The 18,322-nt window shown below is 40.8% G+C and overlaps 1 protein-coding gene across 3 annotated transcripts in view; it reads right to left on the minus strand.

Annotated features, from left to right (window-relative positions):
* SETX (senataxin) overlaps positions 1–18,322 on the minus strand; it is a 48,128-nt gene that overhangs the window by 20,369 nt on the left and 9,437 nt on the right. For 2 of the 3 annotated variants that reach the window (XM_042478560.1, XM_042478562.1), the window contains exons 4-15: positions 18,029–18,138; positions 17,218–17,437; positions 14,886–15,005; positions 14,129–14,300; positions 12,383–12,473; positions 7,714–11,706; positions 6,773–6,875; positions 6,166–6,339; positions 5,577–5,803; positions 4,354–4,521; positions 2,832–2,988; positions 1,257–1,358 (exon numbers count right to left, since the gene is read on the minus strand). In XM_042478560.1, coding sequence (XP_042334494.1) covers positions 1,257–1,358; positions 2,832–2,988; positions 4,354–4,521; positions 5,577–5,803; positions 6,166–6,339; positions 6,773–6,875; positions 7,714–11,706; positions 12,383–12,473; positions 14,129–14,300; positions 14,886–15,005; positions 17,218–17,437; positions 18,029–18,138 — 5,637 coding nt within the window. Of the gene's footprint in view, positions 1–1,256; positions 1,359–2,831; positions 2,989–4,353; positions 4,522–5,576; positions 5,804–6,165; positions 6,340–6,772; positions 6,876–7,713; positions 11,707–12,382; positions 12,474–14,128; positions 14,301–14,885; positions 15,006–16,846; positions 16,970–17,217; positions 17,438–18,028; positions 18,139–18,322 lie in introns of those variants that run through there. The other variant, XM_042478561.1, reaches the window with a different exon arrangement.

Raw genomic sequence — 18,322 nt, forward strand, 5'->3', positions numbered from 1 at the left:
AACCACAGCAAATTTGGGAAAAAATGAAAATTAAAAAAAATTAAAACAATGTAGTTCTATATATTTGGGCAAAACAGTTAGACCTCAATAGTACCTTGGATGTCCTGGTACTAGTACCTTGGATGTCCATTCCAATGGGGTGAATGTGCTCAATACCTTGGGTTCTCTCCCCATGCAAAACACTGGAACTCAAGCTTCATTCCAATAAAACTGGAGTAGCCTCTCTGTACAAGGTAGGCAACCACAGGCACTCCCTTCTGGGCTACTAACACTCTGGGATACTTACAGGTTCCCACACCTTAATAAAGCCAAGAGCAATAGAGGGGAAATGATATTGGGATGCCAGAACACATCTGATGCACAGGCATAAATGTCAGGAGTGAATCTGAAGATTTCTCCTGCCATGATTTTGATACGAGTTGAAGATATGATGTGGATGAGATTTATAGTATAAGAATGCATTATACTGTATGAACTATGGGGATGGACAAAGGTGGACTCAAAGTAGCACAGGGACAGTGGTTCTGGCCAGGCCTGATTTGTAAACCTGGGGTGTTATATATTATATATTATGTATTATAATGGATTAATAGCTGTTGAATGAGATTGTGCCACTTAAGGGTTAATGTGCTTTTGACTTTGCTATTGTTGCAATGAAAGCTGAAGAATGCATAGGAGGAATTTTTCTGTAGCTAGAGGACTGGGGAGATTTAGGCAGGAGAGAGATGTTCCTGTAAGATATGGGATTGGGATATACATAAGTATATGTATAAGATGAATGGTTGCTGCTTGCTTGCTGGTTGTTAGGATGGATATATAGAGAGAAGATTGCTTTATACATATAGTTAACCTTATAGACTGATGTATTCGATTAGGTAACTTTAAAGTGCCCTTAAGTAATATATATATATAATGTGCAGAAGCTGTTTAAGATATTGTTAATGAAATTGTTATTGATATGTGGTTGCTGACTGAACATATGAACAGAGAATACTGTTATTTGATTGTTAGCTGAACACACAGAATGTGGATGAACACATAAGTTCGGGGGAGAGAGACATGGACAGGTTGCTGTAACTGTATTTCTTCGGGTGGTCATCTGTGAATACACACTTGGTTATTCTGTGCCTGCGCAGTAAAGCCCGGAGACTTCTGGAACCACTGGGCAAAACTTTGTTTGCAACATTTTCAGAGTCCCTTAGTCAAAATGCTAATAGGAAATAATAGGTTGAATAAAATCTTTAGGAACTACTCACTTATTCTGTGATCAATCTGGTCATTCAGACTGAATTTCCGGACATCCTTGCTGATTGATTTTTGTTGCCCCAATCTCACCAAATTGATGTCGCCACAGTTGCCTAGATGAAAAGTAGATACCCACACCCAAATGAATTGCTGTCGTTGTGTGCCTTCAAGTCATTTCTGACTTATGGCAACCCTAAGTTGAATTTACCAATTTGTTTTCTTGACCAGACTTGTTCAGAGTGTATTTGGTTTTGCCTCCTTCTGAGGCTGACAGTGTGACTTGCCTAAGGTCACCCAGTGGGTTTCTCATCATTTTTAAAAACACAAACATTTGACCTAATACAGTAATAATAATAATCTGTTTAACAGATCCCTAAAATCCACATCTCTCACCTGCTATTTCTTATAGCTATCAACACACCACTCCATGTTGTCTTTCCTTACTCTGTCTTATGTCTGTTTCTTCTTTTATCCACATTAAAAGGAGCTATTGCTCCATGACAGATTTAAAAACAGATTGGGAAATATTTATCTCTCTTTTACAATCATATTGCGGTATCTGTTTTAGGTTTTGTAAAATGAATTGAGACTGTATACACATTTAAAAAAAGGGCATATCACTGTTTAGAGGAAGCGTAAAACTTAAGTTGTAACCATTGGTTAGGAAGGGGGGAAATCAGTAGGATTTATGCTGGGTAAATAGATTTGTTTTTATATCTTGAAATGCTATATTTTGTTTCTAGTATGTATGTAGATTTAGATTTATATACAAAATTTGTTTGTATGTTTTAGGTATCTGTATTGTTTTAGCTACCTGTTTAATAAAAAAAGATTATTAAAAAATATGCTACCCACCCCACATCCATTGTGAGTAGGGCTGGAGCTAAACTAGTGGTTGTTCACTCTCTTTTCAGTTCTCACACTCCTTCCAGAAATCCAACAATGAAATCCCCAACTACCTTTGTTTAGAAATATATGTCATGGGTTAAGCAAACATCCTGAGTTTTAACAATGAGTAGATCACAGTTCTGGCCTCCACAGCTGCTACATTTATGAATGTAAAACTTGCACTTATACAGCAAGAACTCTTGTTTTGTGTCTCCACAACATTTTTTAAAGCAAAGTTTTCAGTACATCTACTAACTGTTGCACTGTGATTCTCCTCATGCACCTGCATCTCTTATTTATGACTGAATCATGTTGAAAAGTATTTTGCTTTCATGGGAAGAGTATCAGTCAAATTTGTTTTGTCTTACAGCAATCACTGATTTTGTGGATTTACATTTACGCTTGAACTATTTACTCACATTTGTATATTAAAGCATCAGACAAATAGCCACTTGCTAGTATTCAGCAGAGGACACCATAATCCTTTCAGCATTTGAATTTATATCATGTAGATGACAACTTTGCACGAATATTTATTTAGATATTTAGTCATCTCTTCTAGAAGTTTATTCATAAATAATTTCTCATTTATGCATTTTCACTTATTCTTGTTCATTAATTTACTTTCACTTTTTAATTTCTTTAGTCTTTGCTTTCTCTCTCTCTTAATGCAAAATACATCAATGAACTAAACATACCCAAAGGATTATTCTTGTTTTGGCATTTTTCTTTAAACTCCAGAATTATTTTTTTCATCAAGTCGTCAACAGCAGCATTGGACGGTGCACAAACCAGCACTCGGTTTCTCTTGATCTTGGCATTCAAGCTCTGCACAGGGTTTTCCTTCCCAGATCTCTGCAGACAAAAATAAAGTGCACAGTCTAGATTCTGGTAAATGGAGATCAAGTAAATGATAAAATGAGAGAATCATAGAGCTGGAAGTCACAACGGCCATCTAGTCCAACTCTACAAATGGAGAGGTACCAATTCGCCTCTTTTTAACTAGCATTCTCCTGTGACACATAAATTAAGGAGATGGAAGATTTTCTCAACATTTTTCCATGTCAGGAAGACATCAAGATAGCACACACCTTTTCTCTGTGTTAAATGCACAAGAGTAGCATAGTGTGATTGAAGAGAATGCCAGAGTGCAAGACAAAGTGAAACTCCTTCCTTACAGTAGTGACTGAATAAGGTGATATCAAAGTTTCAATTTTTAACTTGTTGAGACAGACTAGCATACAGCAAACCAATCAAGCAGACAATGGATACATTTTTTGCTTTCACTGGTGGGATTCTAACTTCATGCCAGAAATTTAGTGCAATATTTGTCTGTAGAGTGAGCCCTCGGTATCAGCTGGGGTTTGTTCCAGGACTCCTCTTCAATAACAAATCTGATGATGCTCAAATCTCATTAAATACAAAGATGTAGTTAAATGGTGTCCCTTAAACAAAATAGCAAAATCAAGGTTTGTTTTTTGGAATTTGTATCTTTTAAAAGTATTTTCAAGCCATGGAAGGTTGAATCCGTGGATAAAGAATCCGTGGATATGGAGAGCCAACTGTATTTCCCACTTAGAGTTAAAGCCGGCATTCAAGATCTTCAAAACCATTAAAGATGTACATCTTTTGTTAACAACAACTGAGATGTTTTAGATTTATAGCCCCTACAGTAAAGACCAAGCACTGATGTGTCCAGTGAAGGGCTCTCCTGGATAACTATGTGAAGGATTAGGACACACTGCTGAGGTAGCCCTGATGGCCACAAAACAAACAAACAAACACAAAGCCTCACACAACAAAATCTAAAATTCAACTTGTAGTGATACTATGTCTGGGTGAACCAAAAAATGTAAAATACATCACACTAGCTTTTGAAACTTCAGTTTGATTCATCAGGCAGATGATTAAAAAGTGACAGTGCCGTCTTATATATATACATTTTACTTCAGAGTGTAGCCTGCAAGCTAAATATGCCCCCCTGGGGTATTTGTGTCACAAAAAGCTCCTGTGCTTCAAAATATACCACCACACCAGCACTCATAAAAAGGTGGCTGTCCTATCCAAACCAGAAAATCCAAACTGACCCAGAATAGACAGAAATAGAAAGGAAACTTTGCTTCTCATAAACACATGAGCAGCACAAACTAATATGGACTGACACCTGCTGTTTTGCCACTTTACAGGACCTGGAAGATGCAGGATAATCAGTTGTCTCACCTCACTGAGGATGCGGTGCAAGAGTCCAACAATAGTCTTCGATTTCCCTGTTCCAGGTGGCCCATGGATGAGACAAATTTTGGGTAAAGATGGATGTTGTGTCACCATGGCGCAGGCCACTTCTATGGCTCTCCTCTGTTCTTCGTTGAATTCCCTCGAACAAGAAATCTGGGGGTGGGGGGATAATGAAGGTAATGGGACGTTAGTGATGAAAAGGCTCAGTTTAGTTCACAATATTTCTATGAATCTTCTTTTTATGCACACAAAGGGCCCTGAGCTTTAGTATCCTCCTTCTTCTGGGTTTCCAGAACATTTCTAGAAGTTGGAGAAAGTGTTCCTGATACAATCTTTTTGCCTGATCATCCTTTTACCAGATCATCCTCCCACATCCCAACCCCATATCCCTGGCACTATCAACTTTCTAAAGAAAACAGGAGGAGTTTGACAAATGTCTTAAAACTGCTATCCAAACATACCCAGTAATATGCTCCAGCCAATTTTACTTGCAAAAGATATATGTGTGAAACAGTTTTTCATATCTCCCCCTCCCCATCCCCCTTCTTAATTTTGGCTAAATTCTAGCCCATCCTATAAGCAGCCACATTTAACAACAGAATCTTAAAGGTTAACCTCAGCTTCCAGAATCATAGGGTCATACAAGTTGGGGCATTCTAGGGACTGTATTCCAAAAGAGCTGTATCTTTAAGCTTTGTGCTAGAGAGCAGAGAGGATTACAGCTCTGTGAGACGATACCCGTTCATGAAGCAGACAATGTATGACTGTGATGACATACCACACCCACCACATGGGATCTAGCCATCACAAACCAGAACTCCAAAAGGTTCTCTTGGAAAATGAGCAGAAAGATCACACAGCTTTGTCCGTTATTTATCTGCGCCAATCGTTTTACCTTAGTACCTTACTTGCTTTCCTTTTACTGACCTCCAAACCACTAAGGAAACTTTTGCCACAAAAAAAGGTAAGTAGATAAAGCAAGGTAAGTAGATAAGCAGATACATAATTCTGACATTACCACAGCCCCCAGCCCCAGCATCCCTCCAGCCTTCTCTGGGGAAACTTTAGCTAGAGCCTGATTTACAAATGACTGCTCTGCATAAAGGCAGATACATACTCATCAAGTTTCTATTAATGGTTACCTAGCCTTCAGTCTTTAGACCACATAGAAAAAAATAAAAGATACATAGTCAAGTTTAGATTCTTACATATCTCTCAGAATCCGTGTTTAGGACCTTTGGACAGAAGTCAGAATAACTTGGGCTGATTATGGGCTTGGCCAGAGGGCTGCGGTTCAGCAAAAGTAGGGCCCTGAATCGTCGTTGTGTTGTCACCAAAGAACTGACCACCACACATCTGACTTGCTTGTCAACACGGGACAGGTTTGCTTGTGTTTGGATGGACAAGTGGCAGACAACCTGATGCTCTTTCCTTTCTGTTGACAACAGAAAAAAACACAAAGACACAAACATGTGCACTGGGGCTCAATTTAGATAGTATTTTCCATTTAGATCTATTATTTTGATCCAAACTATGGTTTGGACTTCTTACAGTAGCTGGATTAGAACTATTTACATGTATACTCTTATTTGTTATCTCAGGGTTCCTGCAAGGCCCTCTGGAAAGCAGAGAAACAACTTCAAGTAACTTATATCAGCTCAGACATTGCAAGAAACTATCGTTTGCAAACCAGTTTCCAATTCCTGGCTTGCCAGCCAGTTAGAAACCCAGTACATTCATTCAGAATTTATACCTATGACAATATTTTGAGATGGCTTTTTTAAAAAAAGAACTTACTAGAATCACGGATTGTAGGATGAGAAAACCGAGTCACAAGGCCTACAAAGCGTATTAGATTGCCCTCTGTCTCTTCTTCCTCACAATAGGAACGTTTCTCAGATGCTTTTAAGAAGACTAGGTCATCTTCTTTGGGATGCAGTTGTCTGTCCAGATCGCTTTGTGAAATATTAGCTGGAGAAATAATTTGAATAGATTGGAATCATGCCAGACCCCTGATCCAGAACCAAAACCAACCTGTCACACCCATTCCAACTATCACTCTTCTGCTCTGTGCCTCATGTGACAATGTGTGCAGATGTCTTGAATGAAAACTGGCATAATTAAATTTTCTTCAATGAGTGATAAAACCAGAAAATCAAGTCCCACTTCATCTTATTTTACTGATCAATACCAGTGTTTTATGGTCTCAGTTTGGTTGAAGTGAACACTGGGGCTTTAAGCTAACAGGCTTCACTGCAACTTTATGCTGCTTCAATTCCAAAAACCAGGTGAGACTAGGTGCATTCAGGATGATATACTGGCTATAGCAGGAGTTACAGCTCAGTAACACCTAGAAGGATACACATTCCCTGTTCCTGGGCTTAAAATCCTGATGTTTTCTCACCTGTAAAATCTGCTTTATTCAAATTTGCATTGAAGTTCAACAAATGCAAGTAGAATGGCTTTTGCTCTTTTGCTTTCTGGTTGTCTAGCCATTCCTGCGCCACCTGTAAATAGGAAATAGAAAACAGTGACCTATGTTGCTGTTGTGTGCCTTCAAGTTGTTTCTGACTTATGGAGATCCTAAGGCCTATGAGTTTTTCATGGCAAAATGTGTTCAGAGAAGGTTTTGCCTGTGTCTTTGTCTTCCTCTGAGGCTGTGAGAATATGATCTGCCAAGGTCTCCCAGTGGTTTTTTATGGCCAAGCAAGGATTCAAACCCCAGTCTTCAGTCTCAATTAAACCACTACACCACACCGGCTCTCAAAGACTTAACACACCAGCCAACCTTTTCCTGCATTCTAGAACAGCAAAGAACAAAATTGTTCCCCATTCGATGTAACAGATCTTCAGATATTTGAATATCTGCCTCTGTCTTCTCCAAACTAAACATACTGAAGACCTATCATCCTTTGCTAACATGTCACATTTTCCATATTCTTGACTATATTCATTGCCCCCCCCCCCCAAGTTCACTGCAATTTCTCTATGTTCTTGAAAACTGGGCACAATATTCTAAAAGAATCAAGTCTTCTGACTTGTAAATATTGATTGTATTGATGTAGCCAAAGTAGTAGGGTTTGTGTGTTAATTTCAGAGGGGTTTTTTTGGGAGGGGGGTTCAAAAACCCATGACAGGTTTGTGTTATGGTTGCCATAAGTTAGAACTGAGTCTAAATGCTCAGTTCTGCCCAGTCTCATTTAGAAGGGTTCAGGATAATAGGAGTATGAGTGATTCAAGCTCATCCCACAACAGCTAGCTGAATGGTAATAATCTGGAACACATATGCCTAGACATCTAAAAGCTTGACAAAACGGTAGCCAAAAGCCCAGGGAGCTTACTTACCTCTTCAAAGGCATTGAGCATCGTTAAAGGAAATAAAGTATTGAAGTAATCGTTGTAATCTTGAAATCTGACTGGAACAGAGGCCACAACTGATTGAAGGAGATGATCTGGTGGCCCTAACTGACTGACGTTTGCAAACATATCATAGCTCCACTTCAGAACCTCTTTGATGAAAATGCTGTGGTCTCTGTGCTGGGCACTGCCATTCAACTGTGGGCAAGATGAACGAGTGTCCTGTCGGGAACCCACTCTGACTGTGGGCAGCATCCGACTGTTACAGGGGCTATGACTATTTTGCCCACTCTGCAGCTGGGTGATACTATTGGGGTTCTGAGGCTGAAGAATGCTTTTTAATGTTGGGGTTCTCAGCTTCAAGCCATCTGAGGCGGGGGGTCTAATGGGAATTGGTTTGCTTTTTGAAGCTACTGGGGTCTTTGTGATAGTCTCCAGCTCCTTGGTGAGGTTGGCAGTCCGTGAAGAAGAACTGGAGCTGAACATTTTTGTTGTGGAAAGTTTGACTGGTGGAAAAGGTTTGGCAAACAGGTGATCTGGTTGGTCATGAGCAGAATGTTCTTCACAGTACCCCCCTGCTCCATCCCCCTTTCTGGGACAACCTGCGCGCTTACATTTTGGAAAACCTGAGGAGTCATCCTGCAAAGGGTTCTGAGGTAAATCTGGGGAGTGGATTTCATTTTCCATTTGTGAACACAGCTCCATGTCCACTGGATCCTTCTGTGTTAAAAACAAGCCATCATCTTCTCCAATAACCTTCTCATTTAATTCAGACACACCATCTTTTGAGGCCACACCCTCATTAGACAGGCTAGCAGTGGCACTTGAAATGACCGTAGGATCTGTTTTACTGCTTTCAGTTACAGGAAAAGATAAATTGCCAGAAACAGCAGAGGTACTTTCTTGGATGTTTGTATGGGAACTGATAGATTCTTGCTTGCTTAATGGAAACTCCTTTGCTAGAGGGATGGATGTGGACTGCACTCTATCTGTCTCTGGTGAACTCTGCCTTAACTGTTTCCTCTCACTGCTCGATGAATGACTGGAATGAATGGCTTTTTCTTTCTGATTCTCAATCACCACTGTACTACCAGCAGACTCTGAACATCGCTTAGGAGCTGTCTTCTTGGCTGTCTTATTTCTGCTATTTGCACAATGACCCCTCTCTATCTCTTTCTGTCTCCTGTGGCTAAGAAGGTAGCGATCCTGGCAGGTTAACATTTTCTTGTTTCTATCAATCAGATGCTGAGGTTGTATTAATTTTGCTTTCCTTTTCTGAGGAAGCTCACCGGCAGTCTTCCCATATTCACGCAGCTTTGTAATACTATCCTGAGTACGCTGAGACAGTTCAGCTGCTCTGCGGGTTCTTTTTGTCAAGCCCAGTTTTTCCGTCAATGAGGTTGGGCCAGGAAATTTATGAACTTTGTGGGGTGGGACTACAGCAGGAGTTAAGAGCGATGTTGCTCCAGGGGGGGATTTCCTGCTGTGTACATTTGACTTGACACATCTTTTTGCAGGACTTCTGTTAGCAGTTTTATTTTCACAGGATTTGGCCAAACTCTTCTCAGGCTGTATTGTGGATTTTTTAACAACAGATGTTGAAGATGAAAGGCCAGGCGATGTTGATATCCCAGGTAAAAGTGGATCTGTATATTTGGAACATCCTCCATCATCTGCTTGTATCTCTGTGAAACAGTGTGAGTGAGGCGCCGAGGTTCGCTTGTCAAAGCCTTCAGCGGCTGGCACATGAGGCTTTGCTTTTGTTTGCTGTTTGACCTGCTGCTCAAGATCATCTGCTGCTTTTTCAGTGATATCATCTCCAAGATAGTCTGTGTCATAGCCACAGTCACTGAGTTGCTTTGCAACGCCCAGGTTGGGCAGTGCAGGGGAGCAGGCAGTTGGAGGGCTCTTCGCCTCTGTAGTCTCATTCATCTGGCTGTTTTGCCAAACAGAGTAAATATCATCCTCAGTTTCAAACTCAAAACACTGGGATTCATAATCTGCATAGAGCAACGGAGAATTTGAGGATGCTGCTTGCTCCAGGGCACTGGTGGATGGCTTCTCTGGACATTCGCCTGTTTTCTCTGGTTTGCTCTTCCTGACTACATCCTCTTTGTTTTCATCTTCATCTGAAGAAGTGTCAGAAATGATAATGACTTGGATTGGGGGTTCGTCCACATCAGATGAGGATTTACTGCTCTCTCTGTCAGACCAATTCCTAAGAGCACCCTGAACTTTCCTTTTAATACGATCCTGACAATAAGTGGTGTCTTCTTGGCTAGAATCAACAGGAAAACTGGTTGCTTTGGCATAAGCAGCTATGGACAGTTTGTTGAGGTCTTTATCAATTTGAGAATCTGTCACAGGGCTGGTTGCAGAGGCAGCTTTCTTTTTCACTAGGTCTTTCCTGATCAGTGACAGTGGAACATTGGCCATCTCATCATCACTGCTACTCTCTTCTGGATCCTCCTCTGCTCCCAGGGTATTTCTATTTTCTGCCAGCCTGTCCTTGGATTCTTGTTTTATGGAGAGGAGCTGCCCTTGCTGATCTTGCTCATCTGAGATTGCTCCGGATTTGCCAAGTGACACACTACTGTCACTTTCAACAACTCCACCCTTCTGGCTTTTCTGACTTTTATCCCCATCTTTATCAGACTGTTGCTTTTCTGCTGCTGGCCCCAAACTGGTATTTTCTCTCTTCTTGTTTTCAACTAGGAGTTTTAATTTCAAGGTCCAGTCAGATTTTTTTGGTCTGTTGTTGTTCATAAGGTTATTCAGACCCATCTGTACCTCTGAAGTGCCACCACCCTTCTTATCATGGTGATCCTTTTCAGCCAGATCTTCGGAGGTTTTGGGACTCTTTTTCTTCCCACTGACATCTTTGGTCCCTATGTGATGAAAGCTTTGATTACTCAGACTGGTTTTATGTGCTGCATCCTGTGTGCTCTGGCCCTCTAGTTCTTGGCAACAGCTTCCATTTTTCTGAGCACCCATTTGTCCATTTGCAAACAAGGAGCTCATATTATTATGTGCTTGTGTCAAATTGTCTTTAGGTTCCTGTTTAATGTTGTTCAAATTGCACACCAAGGTTCCTTGAAGGTTTTGGTCTTTACTGGAGGCTTCCTTACCCCAGTTGCAGCTTCTTCTAGATGATGAACCATCATCACATGCATCTTCCCTTCCTTTTGGTGGCATATATGATGGGAGCTCATGGTGTGGATTCACTGGAAACCTCTCCTGTTTTATTGACAGAGAGGTAGGAGGTGAACAAACTGCAGAGGAATCCCTGTGGGAGGCCAAATTCAATGATTTGTTCCAGATGCTTCTTAGGATGAGCTTCAGACATTCCTGTAACTCCTGAGCCTGCTGGGGGCTCAGCTTCCAGGCCTCACGACTGCGCCGAAGCAAGTTGAGTTCATCAAGGAATTGTTTATTTTTCTGTCCAACCTGGTAGCCTTCCTTCAGGATGTTACGTATCAGATTCATGCAAGCCAACTGTACTGATTCAGGCTCCCAAGAGGGCATCCCTGCTGTGCTTCTTGAACAGTTTCGGCTCACCCCCCTGTCAACACCACGCAAAAACACAGCACTGGGAAGGCTGGTACATTTCACTATCACCTCTACCCACGTTTCTGAGCTGACCCATAACAAATGCAGACCATTCTTCTTAAAACTGAGCTCCACTATTGACACCAAGATCCAGATGAAAAACTCTGACACTTTGTCACAAGACTGAACAATGTCATTAAGGGTATCTTTGATTTCTGAACACAGGTGGTGAATGACCACCACACTGTAGGCCACACCCATGTCCCTGAGGTCCATAAGGGAGTGAACAAAGGGGATGAACCAAAGAAACGTGCTGTTGTGTAACCGCATGTCCCGAAGAATGTCGCATTGAAGCATATCTGTTAGCGTCTGCATGTCTTCATACAAGTTAGGGCAGTAATCTGGACAGACTGCAGTCCTCCATCCGGTATCCTAAAATAAAACCCAAAAAGTAACTGTTCAGGACTGTTTTGCCCATTTTATTGCCTGCCATCCTACCTGCTGACCGCAGAAACCAAAACAAATGCCCCTGGTTCTTTGGTGATTTCACTATTTATTACCCACCTGCTTTCAGACTTATTTCTGTAGTCTTAATAGATTTTTTTTAAATGGGAAAAAAGCATCCAATGTTTTATATTTTCAAGATACTGAATGCTGCAAACAATATGAAAATGCTTTTTTCTAAAGAAAAAGAGGGTCTCCACTCTTCAAAGGTTTTCTGTTCCAAAAGAAACATGAAGCTTCATCTCCTTTGTTAGACTTTAAACTACTGTACATGCATTTTTAGAACAGAAAACCTTTCCGAAGTGGAGGTCTTCTATGTTTCTCTAACTCTTTAGTCTTCCAAAGAGATCTTAATATGTTAATCTGTTCAGATTTACACCTCCCCATTTCCTTTTTCAAGTTTCTTTTGTTGAAACTCCACAGAATATGCTACTTACTCTAGTAGCATCTGCCCTCAAAGTTAGGGGGGGAAAGCATAGAATTGTAGGGTTGGAAGAGACCACAAAGGCCATCCAGTCCAACCCCCTGCCATGCAGGAAATCTCAATCAAAGCATCGCACACAGGGGCGAAAAATCCACCTACTTCTAGATCTCCAGATCTTACCTTGTTGGGCCTTTCTGGGTGGTAATTATACACAATCTGGCTGCAGGTAACCATTTCATCTCCGTAGTCTGACAATGGCTCAGATTTGGTCCTTCAAAATAATTAAGACAGGTATCGTTTAATCAAAGAACTTTGAACAAGCTAAACTAAGATCAACATAAAATATACTAATTTAAATAATTCTGAAATGTAACCAATCAATAATCCTAAAATAGCCACATTGACAGCTTAGGTCATTGGGGGAAATATATTAAAACATAATTAAATTCACTGTTATATTTTCACTTAGTTTCAATCACTATTACTGGGATATTACAATGCAATCTGTAATAGTGAGCATTTCATTAGCCTCAAACTTTCCCTAAAATATAAACATTATTGAAGGAGTAGATCCTACTCAACTGTCATGTCTTAAAATATCTCCAACTGAAGTATCAAATGTATTTGCATATAATATTTCAGTGACATACTGTTTTCCTAGACAAATATTTCAGCTGAACCAGTTTTAGACACTGAAGAATTTTTTTTGCAAGACACTGTGACCCATGAACACATCAACAGAGGTATTATTATGTTCATCCAAGAGTCTTTATTGTTATATGATGAACAAAAGGGCTGCTCCCAGATTCTTGAAATCCATTCCTAGGGAGACTTGGGATGATTCTTTCTCTGCTGTATTTTTGCCAGCAAGTAAAGACTATATTTTATTTCAACAAGTCAGGGGGAACCAATGTTTTACAATAAAAGTCCTTTTTCAATGTTCTGCACTATGAAAAATTTAAAGCCACAGAAACAAAACATTAGCTCTAATAATCTGTCACAATCAGGTTACTGATAAGCAAGGCTTGTATCCAATGATTAAGTTACATTGATGAGCTTATCATTTCTCTAAGTTTGTAAGAAACTGATTTCCCAGTTATATGTAGACTTGTGCTTTCATGAGGTGCAGGAGCAGAGCATCTTAGTTTCACAGCAGTTCATAAAATCAGTTTGAGGGAAAGCCCTGGCAAGCTAAAAGAGCAACCTGACATGGTCAAAGACTCCTAAAATCCTGCATTATGTTTTCCACTATATTTCTGGAACGATACTAAATTATGTATTAAATTAGTCCTGGACTCACTGTTTTCCTTGCTATGCTCATGGCATCATGCCAGAGATTCTCATGTCATCCTCAGAAGAGATTTCTGAGACAAGTGTAACTAGCCAAAGGTTATCCAGTCAGTTTCACAGCCATTAACCAGAATTTTATTTATTAGTTTTTATAATATCCTGCCTTTACCCCCATGATTGTGAGGGTCTCCTTTTCACCACCTGGAGCGAGTCTCTGTCTCCATTTATCCTCACAACAACCCTGTGTGGTAGTTAGACTGTAAGATAGTGACTGGCCCAAAGTCACCCAGTGAGTTTAATGGCTCAATGAGAATGTGAACCTCCACTTTCCAGATTCCAGTTCAACAATCTAGTGACCTGGTTCCTGCAGTGTGCCAATGCTTAGTCTTTTCAATCAATCTCTACTACATTTGCTAGTTTTTATCCAGGGCTGCCACTTAGGACTCTCCTAACCAGGAGTGAGAATATATCAGACCTCCAGATATAGCTAAAATATAGCTCCCATCAGCCCTAGACAGGGTAGAGAATTCTGGGAGTTCCAGTTCACCCCTGCTCTAGAGTCTGAGCTATCAAGGCCATATGAGAATGTGCTGGGAGGGGGGCGGTTTTAAAAACTGAAAAGGACAAAGGACTGACCTCCTGCAACTTGTGCGAATGCTCTCTACTTCTTTCTTATAACTTGCGTTGTTGATAATAGTTTGAAATGCCTGGATTGGGTCAATGAGCTGGCCCCACACTTTGGATCCAAGTTTATCCAAGATCACCATGAAACAGTGGAGTGCTGGCCAGAAAGGATTGTTACTTTCATCTGAAAAAGAGAACCCAAAGCATGTTGGGATAAGAAGAGATGAAGGATTTAGGAGAAAGCATTGGAGAGGATGCAGAACTTGTACTTGAACTCTTTTTAGTCCCCGAGTGCAGCTTTGGTCTATGTTTCCATCTGCTTTGGAGGTGTGGGTCATCTAAATGCATTGCCTTCAAAGCAGTTGGAAACCGCTTTATTTTGCCTATCTGTGTCCTGAAAAGGCTACTGCCCTACCTTAACCACCACTTTGCATTTCACTTTATCACCCTTTTCAAATCTCCCTTTTCCTGCCACTGCCCTACTTCTTCTGTCTTCCCCCTCTCTAAAAAGTACGTATGTCATCTATTGCTATGAAGGTGATTTTGCTGATTATACAATGTATACACTAGGTAAAGGTGAATAGGTGCTCAAAATTAAACAGTACATTTGTTTGAAACCTTTCTGCTCTCACATTATATTACTCATCACCAAATAATTTATTCAGCATGCAAGATCTGTTAAAGGAAATAGCTAATTCCCAGAGAGTGGATGCACAGTCTATTTTTAATTTGTTTTTATTGCTGCCTCTTATACTTATTAATTAGTTACCATCTGTTTCTTTCCTCATGATGTTCATTATGGATTGCATAAAGTCATTCTGTTTGTCTGGGCCAAGGAGCAACGAATCCATCGCTTGTTCTTCCAGAACAGTCAGCAACATACAAATGCCTGCAACAAAAGCAACCTAGTTTCAGTGGAAGCAGTCAGCCTCTAGTCTCACATCAGTCTTCATCCACAACTGAAAGCAAAGATGCCAGTATATGTAATTGTACTTGCTTCCAGTTCTTCTCAAACTTTAGATTAAAAGTGCAAAATCTCTGACTTTCTAGATGTCTGCAGCCTTCAGCTCCTGTTAACTCCAGTCAGCAGATGGCTAATTCTGAGAATTGTAGCTCAGCAATTCTAGGGGTGGCAAACACTGCCCACACTTGCTTCAGACCATCATTTCCCTGGAGCAGGTATCTGTCTTTAGGCAGAAGGCTACTGAAATTTCTTATACATACAACAATTTGTTAGGAATCAAACAGAGTGGTTGTTGTTCTGTGCTGTCACATCAACTCTGGGTTATAGTGACCCTCCTAGGGTTTTCTTGCAAGATTTGTTCAATTTGTCATTGCCTTTCTCTGAGGATGGGAGAACGTGACTTGCCCAAGATCCCTCAGTGCGGTTTCCATGGCTGAGTGGGGATTCAAATCCTGATCTCCCAGTGTCCTAGTCCAACACTTAAATCTCTACATCACACTGGCCATTGAAACAGAGTAGTCCAGTAGTTAAAGTAAATTTTCTGCTTCACCCTTAAACTGCTGGGTATTCTGGGACACTTCACCATCTTTCAAGCCAAATGAGCCTCGTGATGTTATGGTGAGCAGAAACTGGATGGGTTGGGTGGTAAGAAACTATGTATGTCACCCAGAGTGCTTTGGAGAAACAATGGGATAAAAAATATAATTAATAGATTAACCTTCTGAATTATGTAATAAGAAGTTTTAGAGAAAGTCTCTTGTTTAGTAACAACTCAAGAAGCTGTGCACTTCAAAGGAGGGAAAAGAGAATGTGCATTTGAATGGCTTACTTAGATACAGAAGACTAGCTTTGAAATCATCAAACACAGAGATAAGAGGTGTTCAAATCAATTAACTTGAGCTTTTAAGTCTGACATATTAAAAGACAGAGTCTGTGAGGTGTCAGGCAGCATTAAGATAGATGTGTTGCTGCTTTATTTTCTGGTTTGTTACCAACTTCTGTGTATTTCTCCAATAAAGATGTACAAGATAAATAGCTTTTAAAAAGCTCTTGAAGGGAATGAGAAATTAGACATGAGAGAGGCTTGTGAACCATTTGTACTAATGGTATGAAGTGTTGCTGCACACAATGATGATAATGTCAGGATGGCAACATCCAGGGAAAATGTCCAGGATGTGGGACAAAGGTGAGAGGTAACTCTGGTTCAGGAAGGAACCATGATGATTCAGCATTTGAAGCCTGAGTGTCATAGGAAGCTGATGACACACTGGTAGGACATGAAGTCACCAGGTAGCAAACTTGCAGAGTCATGCCACATGGGGGACAGGAAATAAGTGTAACACACCAGCACTGAACATGTATATAGGGGAGGAGCTTCAATACCTGGTGTGGTTGGTGTGTGGCGTATAGTATTGGTGAGACATTCTGTCGGTGAGAGCAAGATTTGTAACAGTGGGACAAAGATTAAAAGCCTCCTTGAGAGAACTCAGCGTGCTCTCGTGTTTGCAGCTTGTGTGTGTATTTTCCAGCCTGCACTGAACTTCAGTGGCATCTGTGGTGTGTGTTCCAGGCACAAAGCTTCAGTGGTGTGCACTTCGGGTTGCACAAGCGTGCCAACAGATAATATTACTTAGCATTCCTATAGTAATTCAGAACACCCTCCCCACATCAACAGGTGATGTGCAAGTGTGCAGGGCTAGGAACTGTGCGAGCTTTAGCCCAGCAGACCTGAAGGCCAAAGAGTGGAAGGAGGAAGGTTGCCTTACTGTATTATCTCTCCATTCCTCCAAGGAGTTCAGATCTGGGTGCCTGCTTCCTCGCTGCTCAAAACTGCATCCTTCCAACTCCTACAAGGTAGGTTAGGTAGAGAGAAGGTGACTGGTCCAAGGTCAACTCATGAACTCTGGGGGTGACTGGGATTTGAAATGAGATTTCTACTATCACTAGTCAAACCACCCCGAGTACAATCGGGATTGGCAGCACATGGCCTCCTTGGTGGTTGGGTCTCAGCTCCCTTTAGTCAATACAGCCAAAGAAGATGCTGCAGTGCAAAAACATTTGGGAGGCTGCATGAGGTCCACCCAACACAAGCTAAATGCCTTTACATTTAGAATAATGTTTCAGTGATTCTACTTACCAAGCCAGTAATTTTTGTAGTTAGTGGTGTCATACAAATGAGAAGGTAACAGTATGAGCTTCCCCTTCTTAAATACTGAAGAATGATAGATATCAGGATTTTCAAAAAGGCCCAGCTCAATGACTTTGAACAAGCAAGTCAGCACTTCTTGGATGTCATAGTAATCATCCCGGTCCACCTTCCCCAGGCTCCTTGCTGTCAGGATGGCCCAGCGCCGGATCTATGAGTGTGAAGAGCCACTCATGATTAATACCCCAAGAAATCATAAAACTCACATTCACAGAGAGTGGTAAACCCGGGTGCTGATATAATTCTGGCTCACCATAAATAAGCAGCAATGTCTGCTGGTATACTCAGCAAACATACACTGACTTAGCTTCTGTAAGCAATTGGAAAGGAATGCCGAGATCACAACAAGTCAGCATGGGTTTCTTAAAAATAAGTCATGCCAGACTAATCTTATTTCATTTTTTTAAACAGAGTTATAAGCTTGGTAGATGAGGGGAATACTGTGGAAGTGGTTTATCTTAATTTCAGTAAGGCCCTTCAACAAGGTCCCCAATGATACCTCTGCAATAACAGTAATAAAAAACTGAGTAAAATGTGGGCTAGAATGTGTGACTGTTAGGTGGACCTGTAGTTGGTTGACTGACCGAACCTAAAGGGTGCTCAACAAAGTGACTAGCAGGGTGCCACGGGGTACTGTCCTGGTCCCAGTGCCAATCAACATCTTTATCAGACTTGTCAAAGTTCAGCCTCCATTTAAACCAGGGGAATTACAGTAACAAAAGGAAATGTCAAGACAGCTCACCATTTCGTTGGGGTGTACCATGAGCAGGTAGATCCCTGGATGTTTGCCAACCACCTGATAGGAGTAGTTGATTTGCTCCATTTTACAAAGAGCCTCAACACAGAGTTCGCCTACAATTCAATGAGAGAACACCCAGATTAAGATGATGCTATAGTTATTATATGAAACTGTATCATCTTAAAATGGAAACCATTATCAAAGAATTTAACAAAAGGAATTAGTTCAGAGTACTGTTCTATATTTGCTTGGAGCCAATAAAGTATCCCTAACAAAATGCCTGCCCAATAATTTGAT

This window comes from Sceloporus undulatus, chromosome 7, assembly GCF_019175285.1.
Source record: "Sceloporus undulatus isolate JIND9_A2432 ecotype Alabama chromosome 7, SceUnd_v1.1, whole genome shotgun sequence".
Taxonomy (NCBI): domain Eukaryota; kingdom Metazoa; phylum Chordata; class Lepidosauria; order Squamata; family Phrynosomatidae; genus Sceloporus; species Sceloporus undulatus.